We start from the raw sequence: 18,777 nt of genomic DNA on the forward strand, positions 1-18,777 counted from the left end.
TAGCGCTGTTAAGCTTGCGTATGCGGGTTTGATGGGGCCATGCTGAACTAAGCGTTAGGTTCACCTGCGTGGTTAGATTCAGATGCAGGTCAAGAAACTCTTCCTGGGACACGCCCCTCCTCTCCCGCTACAGCATGTCTCATAATCATGTCAGGTTTTTTCGAATAAGACTCGCTATTTCTGGTTAACAAATACAAGATGAGCCCGATGTTTATGGTCTAAATGAAAACGTAGATGTTTCGCACCCCGTGAATGAAAAAAGCAATCTGGAATTCATGAAAATAACGTTGAAATAAATCAGCGCACAACATCATAGATAGCTAAAGCTTCGCTTCAGTTGTAAATATGGGTGCAAAACCGGGGGATCAACCCACACGAAATTTTGCGTGCGAATGCAGAATTGCATCGGCGTTAGCGGTTACGCGGAACTGAACTCAACAATAACAAAACACGACAAGTTTCACGAGAGCATCCCTGAAGGCCATTTTAAAAAAAAATTTTTGTTCTGGGATGTGTCATAGCCGCGCAATAAGTAATGCGTTAAATGCATAAATACGACAAATGGCTCGCGCTGAGGTCACACTTACCTCCAATTATTTCGCATACCAGGAAAAGGTTGTCACCCTCCGTGTACGGTCCCACTGAATCTCGCACAACATTGCCGTTAGCGTCCTTGATTACAAATTCCGTCGGTGGCACTGGAAGAGTAGAAACGGAGGGCTCTAAATGTCAATATATAACATGTGACTAAGGAGTACGTCGTAATTATAGATTGTAGTTAAGGTCGCGTCAGATCGCAGTCACAATAAAACAAAAAAAGCTTTCTATGGACGATTCTCTCTGACTAGGTACACGAATATGCCACCTATATTTAAAAGCAACCAACTAATCATAGTTGTTTTTTAAATAAGCACTGTTTTGTGCCTTCGCTCACACTAACTTATAAAAATAACATTCGGTTACAATATTTTCAACTTCAACAAAACTACGAAGTTAAGGGATCATATACGCATTCCATGCAGCCATTCAGGGGCCGTAAGCCTTGCAAAATCGCAGTTTGTTTCCCGATGCATTGGTGTGTTTCGTTCATGCGCATTTTATGTGTTCCATTTTAGGGGCGAAGCTCCTTAAGGCGGCACCCGTTCGTCCCTCGTCGTGCTCGTAGTAGTGAGTAACAAGTCTTACCCTTTGACCTCCAAGGTGGTGCCGGTGGGAGATTTCTCCTGTGCGTTGTTGAACAATAAAAAATTCGCAGCGTGCGCGTTAACTAAAAGCCGAATTCTTCTGTCTCTGTAGAAGTGTAAGTGTTAGCTAAAAGCCGACTTCTTCTGTCTCTCATTCCCATTAGCAGCCATTGTTTACCTCCAAGGTAGTGCCTGGTGAGATTTCTCCTGTGCGTGATTAAACAATAAAAATTTTGTTCAAAACGCCGTTGATTGATGAAATAAACCAACGAAAGACGCCAGATGTTTTGTAAAAACAAAACGAAAGAACGCCAGATGTTTCTAAAGCAAAACGAAAAAGACGCCAGCTGCTTAACGAAAGACGCAAGGTGTTTTCTAAAGCAATGGTTTTCTAAACAATGAAAATTCACAGCGTACATGTAAAATTAAAGTGAGCTGCAAGTCGTCATAACTCATCGAACCTTTAGTATAAACGCGCCCGATCTCACGTCGGTGATGATGTACTGGGCAGAATTCACGGAAGATTCACGGTTTACCGATGAACCTCCGCAGCTTCGCCCACTCATCATCATTCACTCCGTGGATATGCTGTGATTTTTTTGTAGAAGACCTTCTTCTGCGTTTAAACTTAAAACATATCTGCTGCGACAATTGAATTCGATTCTTCTTAACTGCAGGAAAAGGCGTGTTTCAGTGTTTGTCTTTCTGTCGCACTCCAGCTTTGAGAAACTGTTCTGGTTTATTGCTTCCTCCATAGAAAGCAATATAACTTTGAGTCGTAACATGACGCTTACCCTTGTGAAGAGTGAAAAAAATAGAAGAGACGTTGTTAGCTGGCTTCTTTCTCCGCGACGTATGGATCACGCTGCGACACGTTCCAGATCCGCTTTAAGGAAGCACCGGTCTCAGTCGCGGCGTCCGGGATTCAATATCGGGAAAGCCAGGAGGCTTCAAACCATGTTCTGTGCCTCGGTATTTGTCCTTATTTGTGCTAAAAAGTTGAATGGATGCAAGAGTCGCAGCGAGTTGAAAAATAACAGAGCCGAGAGCCCTCTCGATTTCGTGAGGTATGTTAGACAACAATGTATGCAGGAGAGCCTGTATCGCTCGCACTCGCTGTGGTCGGTGGTTATATAACCGCTCAGAAATGTTTAAAAACTGTGCATGAAGATGGCTAGGTTTAATGTTAATGCTAGTTGTTGTTTCTACATAATTGTGGTGTTTGTACACACTCGTGTCACGCAAAATTGTACGTATACGTTCGCGTAATGCACACAACTAACTGCAGTGGAATTCTGCATGAAAAACACGTATTTTATTTTCAACGGACATTTTTACAAGCAGCAGTTCGGAACAGCAATGGGGGCTTCTGTGTGTGTGGCCTGTGCGAACATCGCCCTTGAAGCACTTGAACATTCTGCGCTGAGTTCGTACCAGGGGCCCCCAAAATTGTTTGTCCGATACGTTGATGACTGTTTCCGTGTGATCCGTCGCCAGGACGTAACGCCTTTCCTCGAGCATTTGAACTCCTTTGTTCCAAGCATCCAGTTCACCATGGAACAAGAAAATAATGGAATGATTGCCTTCCTCGACGTTCTTTTTAGACGGTCAGCCAAAGGACTTATAACCAGTGTGTATCGGAAGCCGACCCACACGGGTAGATACCTAAGGTTTGACTCTGCGCATCCTATAAGGCAAAACCGCTCTGTTGCCGCTGCTCTTTTCTCTCGCGCAATGCGTATCTGCTCTGAACCTGGTCTGCGCAAGCAAGAGCTAGCGGTGGTAAGGAAGGACCTGTGCAGCAACGGCTACCCCTCGCAGCTCCTGAGGACTCAACAATTGCGGTCTTCAGTTGCCTGCCCTGAAGAGGCTCGTGAAGCTGACAGGCCAAAACGTGCTGCTATACCCTATGCGCAAGGCGTCAGTGAGGCACTTGCAAGAGTGTTTGACACATAGAACGTAAAAATCGCTCATGTGCCGACCAACAAGCTAAAGAAAGAACTCGTACGCGTGAAAGACCGTCTGGAAAGCTTAAGATTTCCAGGGGTTATCTACAAGATACCATGCAAAGGTTGTGACGCATCCTACATTGGTGAAACTGGAAATTTTAATAGAAGAATCCAACAGCTCCAGAACGATGTCAAGAAAGGCAATGCAAGCTCGAACGTCTTGGCGGATCATCATTTAAACAGTAATCACGTCATCGACTGGGACTCTGCTAGCGTAATTGCGACAGAGAAGCGCCTATCGACACGGCTACTTTTAGAATCACTGCACATTCAAACGACCAAAAACGCGATTAACCGGACACGGGGTAATCTCCCCGAGATGTACATGCGCACTCTGCGCCACCCATTCCATAAATAGTTACGCCCTCTTGCATGCTCTTCATTGTGAACAAGGGACCCGTAGCGGCCCCGAAACGTCAATATATGTTTGTTTTTCCTTGAACAAGGCGAGTGCCTGTTTTATTTCTTCCAACAACTAACTGAGTTACACAAACATGTCGGTCCACCTAGTAACCCTTTCCACAACGTCAAACAATGCAGCCTACCAGCTCCCCACAGGCTGTTTTGCATTAAATCGATTACCATAGTGCCTGGGATCAGCAGGATCTACCACAACAATTGTTCGACAGGAGCACGCCGATAATGCGTTCTGGCGCAAACGAAATTTCTGTCGCAGAGGTAAAGAAGAAAAATGTTACTGAAGGCTATTCAGACGACAGAATACATTTTTTACGTAAAAGTTAGAAAATGTTATTAGTCTCAGATGGAAAGAATAGAAAAAGTTAGCTTATCATTTTTGAGCGCTTCAGAGCTCTCTTGTGACGCTTGTCACATTCGGTTGGTCGAAATCGAGCGCCCTCAATCACATTCGACTGCTTCTTTCACAACACCACGCTCCAGTCAACTCGAACCTCGGAGCGTGAACGTGTTCTGATCACGTGGCTTCTGCTGCTTTCTTTCTGGTCTGACGTCAGCCGCAGCTACAAGCGGGCTTGTGCCTCAGCGCCGGTGTGCCATGCTTGTTTGCCACAAAAGGCGCGCTGTCGTGTTTGCTGCTCTGGCGAGAGGTTGCACCTTCGATTCGGGCACCCTTTCTCTGGCTCGCATCAAGAGCGCATTCACGCAATCCGAGCTAGAGCGCGGTACTGCATTAGTAGCATTAGTAGCAGTAATGTAGCATTAGTTTTCTTGTTCTGCGTAACATGCACTGGGAATATTAATGAGAACTAACAGACAATAATGCCAAAGAAAGTATAGGGGATGTTATTCGTTGTAATTAGAATAAAGTGTGAAGAAAGTAAAGTGGACGAAAAGGTAACTTGCCGCCGGCAGGGACCGAACCTGCGACCTTCGAATAACGCGTCCGATGCTCTACCACTGAGCTACGGCGGCGGTCATCCTCCCGTCCACTGTATGGGGTATATATGTGCCTTTAAACCTAGGAGTGTTAGTCAGCGCCAGCCGCAGCCATGGCGGCGAGTGCACTCTTTTTCGTCACGTAGCACGTGATCTTTTCACGAGCCGGCAGCTGACCAATAATCCCTCGCATACTACCTGAAGGCATCAAGACTGCCAGAACGAGACCCTCGCTATGAATGAAGGAAAGAAGGTGACTTTTAAGGGTTCGTTTCTTAGTTACACACAATATTAATGAAAACCAACAGACAATAATGCCAAAGAAATTATAGGGGGTGTTATTCGTTGTAATTGACTGACTAATACTGGAATTATACTAATATTGGTCAGCAATTCCAATACTAATATTGGAATTGCTGACTAACACTCCTAGGTTTAAATGCACATATATACCCCATAAAGCGGACGGGATGATGACCGCCGCCGTAGCTCAGTGGTAGAGCATCGGACGCGTTATTCGAAGGTCGCAGGTTCGGTCCCTGCCGGCGGCAAGTTATCTTTTCATCCACTTTACTTTTTTCACACTTTATCCTAATTACAACGAATAACATCCCCCATACTTCCTTTGGCATTATTGTCTGTTGGTTTTCATTAATATTGTGTGTAACTGAGAAACGAGCCCTTAAAAGTGATATTCTTTCCTTCATGCACTGGGAATAGAGTTTCTATAATCTATTTATACAGTAGTGACAACGCTTCGTAGGGTGGTATGGTATGTCTGGAAAATAGATCCGCAAACGCAAAGTTCGTCCCACGCGACTCTGCCGCTGTTGATACATCTCTCTCACATCGGTTTAAGGGTTTCTATAATTAACACCGATGGACACTGCACACTGCTGTACCACACACGCTAGCTGACGCGACGGACCCTTGAATGGAGGACCTCCGGCAAGGCATTCGCGGTGGTATTTAGATGTATTACACTCGCCAATTAGCCCAGGAGTTGACGCTACTGCGGGTTACTTCAGACAGTTACGTTTGTCCTGAAGCTGACTTACTTATAGTGGGTTACCACCCAAGAACACGTGCAAGTTCAGGAGGCAACGAAAGCGTCAATTACGAACTCAAAGTCAACAGGTCTGTGCGACCGCCTGTAGTCTTGATGTGATGCCCCAAGTGTGCGCGTGATTCTGTCATTCTCTCCCTTCTCTTCTCTCTTTTCGCTCCTTTATCCCTCTCCCCCAGTGCAGGGTAGCAAACCGGACGTGCGTCTGGTTAACCTCCGTGTTTTGACGTGCTTTTCTCTCTCTCTCTCCGCCCCCAGAACTGCGGCGCGCCTGCACTTCCTCTGTGGGACAGTCATGCTAGGTGGTTTCCGTAGTAACCGTAAGTACTTTATCGCTGCTAATGTACGTACTACGCATATTAATAATTAAAAGTTACCTAGCTAAAATACGCGAAAGATGGTTGACGTCACGGCAGTGAGCAAATGCGATTAGAAATTTCTGGGCACAGGGGCGTAGCCAGAAATTTTTTTCGGGGGGGGGGGGGGGGGTTCAACCATACTTTATGTATGTTCGTGTGTGCGTTTGTATGTGTGCGTGCCTATATACGCAAGCAAAATTGAAAAATTTCGGGGGGTGGTTTGAACCCCCCAACCCCCCCCCCCTTGGCTACGCCCCTGATGAGGCACCTGTGCAAATTTTGTCTGGCTGGGGCAACGCACGCTGTGGGCGTAGCTTAAGTTTATTCTTAGGCTGTAACCGGTTATAGGCTAACAACGGTGAGTACGAGAAAATGTAATGGATCACCTACCGAACACGGCAAGAGCAACGGTTGCGCTGTATCTTCTGCCGCTGGCGTAGAGCAGGTCGCAGACGTACGTTCCCCGATCGGCGTAGTCCACTCTGTTCACCTTGAGACTGGGGGGCTCCTGAAGCACCGAGAAGAAGGAACGGCCTTTCCATGCCTCGCCCCTGGTGTGGTGTCCCTTGGACAGGCCACCTCTGCGCGACCGGGCGTCCAGGCTGTAGAAAGGCTCGGTGCTGTTGTCGCCTCCTCGGAACCAGCGTACAAGTACGGCAGAATCGTTGCGGCTCTCGACACGAAGCTTGGCTAGGCACGGGATCACTGCGCGCCCGCCGTCCGTCGCCAGCACTGTGGTGCCTCGTGGATCGACTCCTGTACGAAGCACAGAAAAGAAAATTCGGGGGCCCTTCCCCAAACGGGAAAATGTGGGCAAGCGAAGCTTTGCGTGCGCGTGCCTGAAGTACTGCTTTTCTTTCTTTCTTTCTTTCTTTCTTTCTTTCTTTCTTTCTTTCTTTCTTTCTTTCTTTCTTTCTTTCTTTCTTTCTTTCTTTCTTTCTTTCTTTCTTTCTTTGTATCGCATTGCCCAATGCGCCCCCTAACTGTTTCCTTCCCCCATGCCTGGAACGGGACCTTCATCCACGTACTTAGCAGCACAACGCTTCAGTTGTTACGCGCAACAACGACGGTCATGCATTCCAACAATGAAATGTGGCAACGAGAAATGACAAGTGATCTAAATAAAAGATTAGATCACCATATCCGAAACGGCTGATCGCGACAAGCCCATGATCGTGAGAGCATCAATTATTGGAAAACGACGCGTATTAACACGCGCGCGTGTCCGGCGCACATTCAAGGGGCGCAGTTCTGTAGAGTCGCCAGCGCCGGTTTTTTCGAGTACAATGCCGCCGTCGTCGCCGTCGCCGTCACCACCGAAATCTGTAACTCATAACAAAGTTCGCTCGAGAAATGCCATACCACCTTGCTTCACATGCCCCCATGTTAATGGTTGCGCGGGAACTGATAAAGTCAAGAACGGCCACACAATGCGCCAAGCCAGTTTGATAAGAAACAATTCTTCTAATTTTAGTATTCGTTTAAATTCTTCTTGGTTACGTTCAAAAAAAAAAAGTTTGACTTGTGTGAAAATGTCTGAACAGGTACGTGGGGCATATTAGAGAAACCGTGTGACTTTTAATTGGATGTTTCTTCTTCTTGCGGAAGATTTGTTTTGCTTAATATACAGCTGTGCTCTATGGGTGTTACAGTGGCAGCGTTTGTGTGCACAGTTATATTCCCGAGGGGTATAGATATCTTGAAGCATTTATAGCTATGGAAAAATTCTGAATCAAATATTCAGTGGCGTTCTCTCAATTGTATAATATCACGGCACAGCTACAAATATATTTTAAAATCCGTGAGAGTGAGAAAGAAAACAATAAAATAAAAAGAGACCGCAGGTCGTTCGCGGACCCTGCGCGTGGTTAGAGTCTTCAGTCCAGAACCCCACGAGAACAATTTTATTCGGCATGTTTACATCTTTTTTTATTCTGTTGTTGTTCACCTAAACGGAAAACAAAGTAAAAAGCAAACAAAATCAAATATTTATTCACAATGCCTGACAGTTCTGGCAAGCGAACATATATACAAAAATTAAATAATTGTATAAAACGCTGTCAAGGATCAGTAGGTTAAATCTCTTTTATCCACCTCTGTCTCTATAAACATCGGTCCTAAATAAAACACAAAAAGTTAATATTCTGCAGTTTAACGCGCCCCTACCGCGTTTAACTGATGTCTTTATTTGCTTACATACCGTTAAAAGCGTTAGTGGTGCGTTAGACTGCAGAACACTACTCTCTTTGCTTACCCATAGTTATTGGGTTAACCTCCCTGCCTTCTCACTTTCTTTTTCCTTCGTATAGTTATCGCACATCCTGCGGCAGTACAGCGCTTGAGCCGAAACAATGTCGTGTCCTTGCTTTTCGCGTCAGCAGGAAATACAAGGGCAATTTGAGTTGCCGCGGTCATTTTAGCCTTTGGCCGTTTGTGTTCTGCTGACGTCCATTTTAAGAGAAAAGGAAAATGCCATAACCAAAGTCAGTGCGCAATTTCTTTTCCGCCGACATTATAAAGCACAGTTTTATTTAAGAGTCCTGGCTCCCGGGTCTCTCTTAGACGTTTCTGGTTTTTGCCATCTGGCCAGAAAGCGCCGCGTCAGCACAATTTAAAGTGTAATTGGTAAGGCATTGTCCCATGGCGTTGTGACTAAATCAAAATGACAGCCCATTTTAGAGCTTACAAGAGTCTTAACTATCGTGGTGCCAGCTACTCGGCGTTCTAGGTTGACGCTACGTTGCAAATCACGTTTCTCTTGACTAATCACAGGATATTCGTACGCAGATGTTTTTTTTTTTTTATCGCCGCTGAAATGAGAATTCATATTATAACGTGGTTGTGACGGGGAAGAACACGAAACTCATGCCGGTAAAGATTGAATACTTTATTGCGCGAACCTGTTCCCAACAAAAGAATAACACTCACGGTGAAACGATAGCGACGATCGAGTGCAGTCGTTGGCCGTCGCTAATGTGATCGTCGGGGAAACACGTCGGCTTTTATACATGCGTGATCGTACTTTCCAGCGCTGTTACTGCAGTTCGCATTAGCTATAGAATTACGACATCACACGTGTCGTGTGCACAGTCTGATCCGACAATTTGCAGAATGTTCCACTGCACTCGGGCGTTGCCTGAACGCCGTGCCTCTAGCGGTAACACGTATCAGATCTTTAACACTGAAAGCCTGTTCCAATACAAAGAAAAACCAGTATGCGTGTCAATATTGTGGCACTTACGTTGTGTTCGCGTAGTGGTCTCGGTTATTTGTTATATTTAATTTTTTATGTTAGCTACGTTGCAGACTAAAGCGATAAGGAACGTGACCTTTCCTGTTTTTTTTTCTCTGTCGTTTGATTTCCTTCGTATCACCTGTTAAACCTTGCGACATATTCAGGGACAATTTTTTCAAAGATTACCTGAGAGAGAGATAATGAATTTTTTAATGAGTGCTCCGGATATGTTAGCCTTATTCGTCATGTCACCTGGATTTGGCAGGTGTCACTTGGATTTGGCAGGCGCGCCTGGCGTGTGTCGGGTGCTCACTACGGTATGTACAATGATCACATATTCACAAAAATAACACTTAGAGTCACGCATACACATATGCACAAAAGGGTGATTCAGACTTTTCGTCAAGGCGTGTAGTCGTCAAAAACACCTGCCTGATGTGATCGACTCACGTATAAGCGTGGTAGAATTTATTTATTATCTGGACGCGAAGAAGATACGTTATTGTTTACTAGTAATTATGCGGAGTACAGCATGCGTATTTTGTTCGATACCTTCTTTGCGTGCTCGAGAAGAGAGAGAGAGAAAGAAGAAATAATAGAGAAGGAAAGGCAGGGAGGTTAACCAGTATAGGACAACCGGTTTGCTACCCTACACATGGAGACAGGGTGGGGGAGATTAAAGATGGAGAGGAAAGAGAGAGAGAAAGATAGAAGGATAGCGCATGACACTGCACACACAGAATCAGTCGGTCACTCTTGCGTGGTACGCGACATTTCTGTCACAGCCGCTTGTCCAACTCGGTTTCTCTTAAAAACCTCAGCAGTGCCTTCGTCGCCTTCAGCTGTGATGTCTTCTGTTGACGGCATGCAAGAACTGTTTCAACAGACATTTGTCCACTGTCAAGGCTCGCTAGAACGGACGCCACTGACTGTCTCTAAACAATATATGCCGGACAGTCGCACAGGACGTGGTGTAGCGTCTCCTCGCAACGACAAGTATCGCAAAGAGCATTGTCGGCCATTCCTATCTGATAGGAATAGGACTTCGTAAATGCCACGCCTAGTCATAAGCGATAAAGCAGTGTGGCCTCTCTTCGGCGGAGTCCAGTTGGCATACAGAGATGCATCAAAGAGGACAGGTGGCGTTGACGATCGGTCCGGCACGTAGAGCGAGCGTTATCTCGTGTGCAAGCCCTCGAAGCCTGCTGGCAGCGTCAGACCTTGAAAGTGGGATGGTATCTTCATGTGTGCTTTCATGAGCTACCCGAGCGGCATTACCGGCGTGTTCGTTCCCTATGACGCCGCAGTGACTTGGCAGCCAGTGAAACGTCACGTGGTGCCCTCTCTCATGTGAAGTATGGAGAAGACATCGAATTTCAAATACGAGCTGTTCGTATGGCCCGCGACGCAGAGCAGATAGCACAGATTGTAGGGCTGCCTTTGAGTCGCTGATGATAGACCAATGTTGAGGTGGTTCCCGATTGACCAAACAAAGTGCAGCGCGCAGAGCAAAATATACTAGCCCAGTGAAGACCGCAGTCGAATCAGCTCACTGCACGGTCGTCGGTGTTTTGCTTCTATGTATAGATTGCTCTACTTGCGCAGTGTTCGGCACCAGCTCACACTGTTCTGAATAGTATATACAATTGACAGACACCACGTATATACTTAGTTTAGCACGTTATGCTTTCATGCTTTGTACGGCAGCAGAAGCTCAATATTCATCCGGCATCGCCACGCCTGGCCTATTTTTCCGATGCCATATCGACCGTAACTCACTAGAGCTAAACGTATCCATGAACATAGCTGTGTGGGCGTTGTATCAACGCCACTAGTTACGGTACTAGTTGTGGTGATCCACGGACCGTAGAGTTGTAGTTATTGATAACCTCAAATAAACACAAACAAAAATTAACAAATATTTTGGCCCGTATTTAATATTTCGCGTAGCAGAATCGTATCAAAATTTTTATGAAGATGCAGTATAGAACAGCAAGTAGGAGAATATACGCTAGCTGATCGTTCTGCTTTCGATAATATTAATTGTTGGGGTTTTACGTCTCAAAACCACAATATGCTTAGGAGCTCGGACGCCGTAGTGGCGGGCTCCGGAAATTTCGACCACCTGGACTTCTTTAGCGTGCACCTAAATGTAAGTGCACGGGCCTCGATCATTTCAGCTCCATCAAAATGCGGCCGCCGCGGAGGGGATTCGATCCCGCGACCTTTGGGTCTACAGTTGAGCACCATAACCGCTATTAGCCCCGAGAAGTTGGGGTGGCGCCGCCTGGCGGGAGGCGTGCATGACGTCACGGCAAGGACTCTTCGACGCCCGCCGTGACGCGCCGGCATATCACGCGCTTGCTTCGTGCGCTGTTCCGCTGTGTACGTTCGCTTTTTGCCTGTCTCAAGCTTCAGATGAATGAAGAAAACAGCATCGATAATGTTCCTAGTAAAACGACAAAATGTTATACGCATTTTTTTCCTCACAGTACCCAACGGTGCCCGCGCGCCGTCGTGCACACTTTGAAATAGGTGATTAGGTTCGTTGTTGTGTCGCGCTGCTAACTTCGGGGATGGGACTGATTCCCGACCACAGCAGCCGCATTCCGACTGGTGTGAAAAGCAACACTCCTCAGCTTAGATACAGCAGCACGTTAAAGAATTCGAGGCGGTCGAAATTAATCTGCAGCGTGTCTCACAATCATGTCGTTGTTCACGGCCGATTCCTTTAAAAAATACGATGGCTTCGCCTCCATATAAGTGTTATTTGCATCGGACGCATCCGCGATCGGCGGACAGCGTTCTTGTCGGTGTGCCAAGCCCCGCGCACGATTACGAAAGCGCATGCAGTATTGAGCTTCGCAAAATATTTCGAAGGCGCTCGCCCGAGAATACTGCCGCAGTTGTTGAGTTTGTTTTTCTTGTGTACTCGCTCACTCATCATGTTGTTTAGTTTCACGTTTTTCTCGCAATAATTTCGGGGCTTCGTTTCACAACATAAAAAAGTTGAGGTTAATTGCGGAGACTCCTTTTTGTTGTCAGATTGTGTCTTCATGCAGCATCGTAGCAACGGCGCTGTTACATTGTATAAGTACTAGTTTAGATAGCCAACTCATAAATAAATTCTTTCTGCATTTGATAAACCCCTGAGCATCATGAACCTTTATGTGGACATGACGTGCGAGACCATTAATTGACTCTTTAAGGCGAAGGACGTTTAATTATTACGTGGGCCACGTCACTGAGAGTGCCATCAAAACAGTTCAAAACGCTCATTTCGACTTTCAGGCCTTTGTTTTGCATACGATTGTTATCAACAGTGCTCCCATGAGGATTTTACATTACCGCTCGTGACTCGGCGGTTGATCGGACCAGCAGTTCATGCAAATCGGGGTATACGGCCACATAATCCCAGACGAGTGTTGAAAAGAAATGTTTACATAATCCAAGTATAATAACACCTCAGAATTTCCGAAACCATTGTGTGCGTGGCAGTATTATTTTGTTGAATTTCCCGGATGTATTAAGTGATTCTTTACGACAGATAGATTCATCTAAAGTCTTCTGTAGAAGAAAGCGCAATTCTGTCAAATCACCTAGATAATCTGCAAAGGCATACATAACTTGTACGATAAGCCGCAATGTAGTTCGTGAATTGAAAACGTCCTAATTTAATTTGTAATCTTCGGGACGCATGTTCTAACCGTGTAGTCTACGCCAAGTTGTAATGAAGTTAGAACCATTAGCATAAATTAGCACCGATGTCTTGGAGTACGCGGTGAAAACAACGAATGTCTTGCTCTCGTGCATCACCATTTTCACGGTGAAGCTTCCGTTCGGCCGGAATTCGCCCATTATAAACTATATTATCCCAACTTTCTACAGCTTACTAAACTTTCGCTAGTAGTGTAAACTTCCACCGTCTACCTTGGGAGATTTGCACCGCAAGAATGAGCAGTAATCACCACCGTATCGCGAAAGAGCGGGTACGCTGAGGGCGCAGAAAAAGGCGATCCTCGGCCGCGGAGCAAGCGAGTCCTTGCCGTGACGTCACATCACCGCGACTGCCGCGCCGCCAGTGTTCGTTCTCGGGGCTAATACCACCGTGACGGGGAATTATACTTTCGATAAAGAGCTTTATCACTCTCTCCTTTGCGCTCTTGCTTATAATTAATTTATAAATATATTGGACACATGTGGAAACTATACTCGATAATGCTGATAAGTGAACCTGTATTGGGTTGTCGTTGATTACACCTATCGGCGATTCCAGCATAACTGGTCAATCGTTAGGCTGCTGTGCTGGAGCAGATAAGTTCTATCTCTAACATCAGGCACGTAATTCAGTATCTATGCGTCTTCCTATGTATTCTGCCTTTTTTGCGCTGTTTTATCTTTCATAAATATGAACCAACTCGCGCAAGCATCTATTTTAGCTAATGTGATTAGGTTCCTCCTCTTAAGAGTGAATATGATAGCAACAAAAAACACTATCTGCGCCTGCAAATGCTTGGGATGGTTGACAAAGAAATTTTCTCTCTAATAAATAAAGGCATCGCTACAAATGTGATACAACATTGTACATTTGTTTCGACCTGAAGCAAGCGTCGCAGTGCATCTCGTTTCTTCAAGGCACTATAAGCGGGCGCAGTTATCTTTAAGGATCCTTCCCACACTTCTCTCCTCTCGCGGTGCTACTATAGGCCCAGACAGACAACCTTTTTGTTGAATCCCAGCGAAAATGTGCCAGCCGAGCGTGCAAGCCATGTTGGGACAGTACCAGTACAGGCGAGTGTCATTTACTTCGCATGCTGCTCACGAATCCCCCAACCCCCTTCATTTTTTTCTCAAGCGATCGTTCTAAACACGCAGTGCGCTGTGTTTTTGAACGCCTACCGGAAACAAATTGTGCAAGTTTGTAAAATGTTACTCTACCAAGGACGGAGCAATGGACGGGGACGGTCGAGGCACCGGATGACGCCGGCCATCATTTACTGCTTCGACTGAGCGCCAGGTCAAGCATACTAAAGCAGAACAAAAAGAAAAAGGGAAAGCACCGATTGAAAGGGTAAGAAAAACGAAGTCAGCTTTTTCCGTGGAACTTAGCATGCCCTTTGCGTCCATCAAAAGGTGAAACAACACTTTTTGGGTGTAGGGTATATTTTTAGACCTTTACGCCAGGTTTACATTTTTTCTGAAAGTTTTCTTTGCCAAAAATCGCAGAATAAGTGCCACCCATTCGCCGGTACTCAGGTATAAACAGCATCCCTTATTTATTGTGCTTTCTTTTACGGCGACCAGCATTCAGAAAACTCTCTAAACTGCAGTATTTTCGCGTACTTGGAACCTAAAGTTTTCTAAAGTAATCGAAATGCTACCTCAAAAATAAAAATGCATGACAAATGAAGGCAGCCTCTACACTGTTTTTACTCTATACTGCTAAAGGAGCGAGTAAATCATCCATGTTGTGTGTCTGCACCAGTCGAGCATACACGTGTGCGCTCTCTGTGGACATACGAGATATTCAGCGCTGGCGCCTCGATAAACAACAAAAATAAACGCCGAGCAAAAAACACGGACACATACGAGGAGCGCACTACACAGCGCACGATAAACAACTACACACACTACACAGCGCACACCACAGCGCACGACAAGCAATGTGGCAGGAAAGCAGGCGCCCACTTCGTCTTCAATTCAGGAATACCGGAAGAGTATGCCTGGAAGGAGTGGAAACTATTCTGTAAGACAAAACGAACAAACGAAGGTTTTATTCGGCGTGTTAGAGCTCCTAACGTGCGTAAACATGGGTCTTGACGTGGTCTTTCAAAATCCGTAAACGTATTTTCAATTTTTTTCTAACCTCGCGTTTGTATTCACCCCATAGCATTTTTCTCCTTACGCGGGTTCAAGACAAACAGATGATCGCGAACCTGTGTGAAGCGATTTCATGCAAGGTTTGCCGTCACGTACTTTTGGCCGAACTTTGAGTATGGGGCTTTTTCCTGCAGTTCGTAACCGCTCTAACCATAGTTTCTCAACTTGCCGAGCTAGCCATTTTTTTCTATGAGATTTTCATGCGTTTCCCTCGCTTTCTCTCTTTCTTTACCCTCCTTTCAATCTCCCCTATCCTGTTCCCCTATGCAGGGTAGCATACCGGTTATTCTAAACTGCCCAACATCCCTGCCTTTTCTATCTCTCCTATTTTCCTTTTTTTCCCTGGTTTCACTGGTGTTAAAGTTCTGTTTTGTGCATTCGTTCGGTGCCTGTATGTTTTGCGATATAGCTTATCCGGATATATATACTCAAGGTGTAGTGACGCTTTCACCACTACCCCTGGATTCAATGAGGTTAACGTTTATTTTTATGCGCAACGTTGTCAGTGTAGGGTCTTTATATTGCGATAAGAATTATGTCAGTATTCAAATTATATTCACGCCTTCACCGCCACTGTGACCACGGCTCTCCCACTATGATGCTTTCGACGGTCATAAAATTAATATCTGGGGTTTTACGTCCCAAAACCACGATATGATTATGAGAGACGCCGTAGTGGAGGGCTCCGGAAATTTGGACCATCTGGTGTTCTTTAACGTGCACCTAAATCTAAGTACACGGGCCTCAACCATTTCGCCTCTATCGAAATGGGACCGCCGCGGCCGGAATCGAATCCGCGACCTTCGGGTGAGCAGACGAGTACCGTAGCCGCTATACCACCGCGGCGGACGCTTTCGACGTTACAAACATGTCCCGAGCGTGGAGGGTTTCGATCAATCCAGTTTTTTCGTTTTCTTTGCTTTTCTTTTTCTTACTGTTTCTACTCTAATGAAAACCTGCGCAGCGTTGCTATGGTATGAGTGGGAATGCAGTATTGTGGTGGTCACGAAACAGCATCGTTTTCTGAATGTCAAGTCATATTGAAAGCGAATCTGTATAGAGCCCTTCTGCCTGTCACATTTTTTTGTGGTCTTGATCATACGTCGTTGCTATCGTAGCAAGCGCACATGTTACTGTACATGAGGCGGGTCTTCCAAATATAGAGCAACAGGTGAAGTCCAGCGCTTATGCTTGTGCCTTCTTTATGTTTGCGTGAACGGGTCTTTTGCGCGCTGCTACATCAAATCAGAGTAGTTCATTGTCGGCAAAAGGAGCATGAAAAAGAAAAGCTTTCTTTATTACGACACAAACTCATTTTCAAATACTCATAACGAATGTATTTAGGTTTATGAAACGTGAAACGTGCAGACGGGCTGATGCAGCTGAGAACGGCAAATTCTGCGCTTGCTGTGCGAGGGTTTGTCACCTGGGGGGCGATCGGAGATTGTTCGTTCCGCTTGTTCGTTCTCCTGGGGAAGAACAAGCGCGCTGATTGGCTGAAGCGGGAGATGCCACTCAAGGCCGGGGGGTGTCGCCATTTCTTTTTTTTTTTTTGCTTGAACTTTTCTTTTTTGGTGACGTCATATCGCGGCATAACGAGTGGGGTGATCGGAGATCTCTGTTCTGCGCCGTTCGTTCTGTACCCATTCTGGCGGCGTACGCGATTGGCCGAAGCCGGAAAAAACCACGTCTCTGAGGGGCGTAGCCATTTTTTCTTTTTGCTTGATCTTTTATTTTTTCGTGCCGTCATACCGCGTCATAACGAGCATGTCGTCTGCTACAAACGAACGGAGCGCGAGACCGTTCGCACGCGTTCTCTCGAGCGAATGAACGGCTTCGCACGGCATGATGCGGCGGTTACGGCTGCCGCAACAGCTGATTTTGAGAGAATGGCGCTTGCGACGTGTGCTTCTCTTGCGGTTGGAGGTGCGAGATGAGTTTGAAGACATGAGCGAGTGCGGCGTCGCTTTCTGTTTTCGAAGCGAACAGTGCGAACAAAATGAACGGGCCTGCCTGTGGTCTTACGCGCAGGGACTTCTTAGTTCAAAAGCGCTACCAGCTACTGCCACGTGTCGTCCCGGTCCTCACTCGTGAACGACGGCCCCAGTGGGCACGACGGCGTAGGTATTTGCGGGTGCTCTTTTATAAAAGCCAGCAGAAGCTCCTTTTGACGATTCGACACCCGGGAGCCAAGCCAGACATTCCGGTGGGACGACATCTTGAAAAACTGCGCCAACCGCTACTTTTCTCTTTTTATTTTCGCGTGCGCGACTTCACATAGCGAGCACGTTAGAAAAACTAACACTAATAAATATCAGCGCTCAAACCTATTGCTGTTTCAGAAACTGTTTGAGCTTGAGAAGAAAAACAATATATTTTCGTATAACAACTGTATTTATTAGAAGGCGAGAAACACTTCGTTTTGAAATATACAGTCCCCTTGCCGAGGACAAACGATGCGCGTCTACTTCCGGAAAGCTCACCGCTCACCGCTTGACGATTGGCTGTCCTTTTCCTGTCGGCGGAAGAGAGCTGCGGACTGCCCACTTTTGTGACTTAGCACCGCCAGAACGAAAGCGGAACCAACAGAGATCTCCGACCCCCCTCCCCTGATCTTGTTCTCATCGATTATCTATAAACTGCACGTGAGTTAACTCTATTTCATAATGTAATATCACTGTATAAAAAAATTAGATACCTCATAATAAGCCCCCTATCAAGGAATATTTTCGGGTGGGGGTGGGGGCCATTTACTGAAAACTTTGACTATTTGAGAAAACCACCTATTTCCATTATTTATTTTTGGTAAAAACACCTACTTCACCACAATTTACTTCACCAACAGTTAGCCCAACAACAAAGGACTGCGAAGCGACGGCGGCGAGCCGAAGACCCCGAGTATGCAGAACGACAGAATACTAGGTAACGGGTAAGGCAACGGCGACTGTGAGAAGACCCCGAAATGATGGAAGGCATACGCCAACGACGATGGAAGGCGCTCGATGCCGTCCGGCTCTTCTACTCAAAGGACGAAGACTGGTCCCACCCAGAAGCTGCTCGGTCTCATGCGCCGTAACAGCAAAGTTCAACACCGCTACAGCCAAGTTCAAGCAACAGTTCAAGCCAAGGTAAACTAAAAGATCAACAACGTTACACCTAAGTTCAAGCCAAGTTCAACCTTGCTACAGCCAAGTTCAAGCAAAGTTCAATCTCGCTATAGCCAAGTTCGGCCTAGATAGAAAAAATAAATAAGCATGAGACCAATCAGATTCACTGTGGATCGAGCTGTACGCGGCTTAGTGCAAACTTTGAGCCGGTTTTCTTGTATTTCTGTTGTCACTATAGTTCCGAGAAGATCTTTTTACCTTCTCTTGCTGTCATAGCCGCACGAGTGACACAAACGGTGTAAACAGTGCATTTCTCAGATGTTTGCTCTTTTTATCGCAGGTTTTTACACAGCTTCCCGCTTTCAGTAAACAAAGAAAAAATCACAGCATATCCACTTCGTGAATGATGATGAGTGGGGCGAAGCGAACTCGCGCTGCAGCACGGCGTTGTCATTGGCGCGAGCGTGGTCCTTCTTGATGGAAGATATTGTGACTAGATTGTTTGAGAACCACAATCTGTCGCACACACCGTAACTATGGCCGAAACTGTTATCAAGGAAGTCCCGCTGGAAGCGCGCGTC

General features: G+C 46.0%; 1 protein-coding gene across 1 annotated transcript in view; it reads right to left on the reverse strand.

The window, feature by feature from the left end:
- LOC119394624 (uncharacterized) overlaps positions 1–18,777 on the reverse strand; it is a 72,812-nt gene that overhangs the window by 17,681 nt on the left and 36,354 nt on the right. Inside the window, exons 2-3 of the mRNA XM_049415923.1 lie at positions 6,365–6,730; positions 588–698 (exon numbers count right to left, since the gene is read on the reverse strand). Of these exons, the coding sequence (XP_049271880.1) occupies positions 588–698; positions 6,365–6,730 (477 nt within the window). The remainder of the gene's footprint in view (positions 1–587; positions 699–6,364; positions 6,731–18,777) is intronic.

The sequence above is a fragment of the Rhipicephalus sanguineus genome, chromosome 5, assembly GCF_013339695.2.
Source record: "Rhipicephalus sanguineus isolate Rsan-2018 chromosome 5, BIME_Rsan_1.4, whole genome shotgun sequence".
Classification (NCBI taxonomy): Eukaryota; Metazoa; Arthropoda; class Arachnida; order Ixodida; family Ixodidae; genus Rhipicephalus; species Rhipicephalus sanguineus.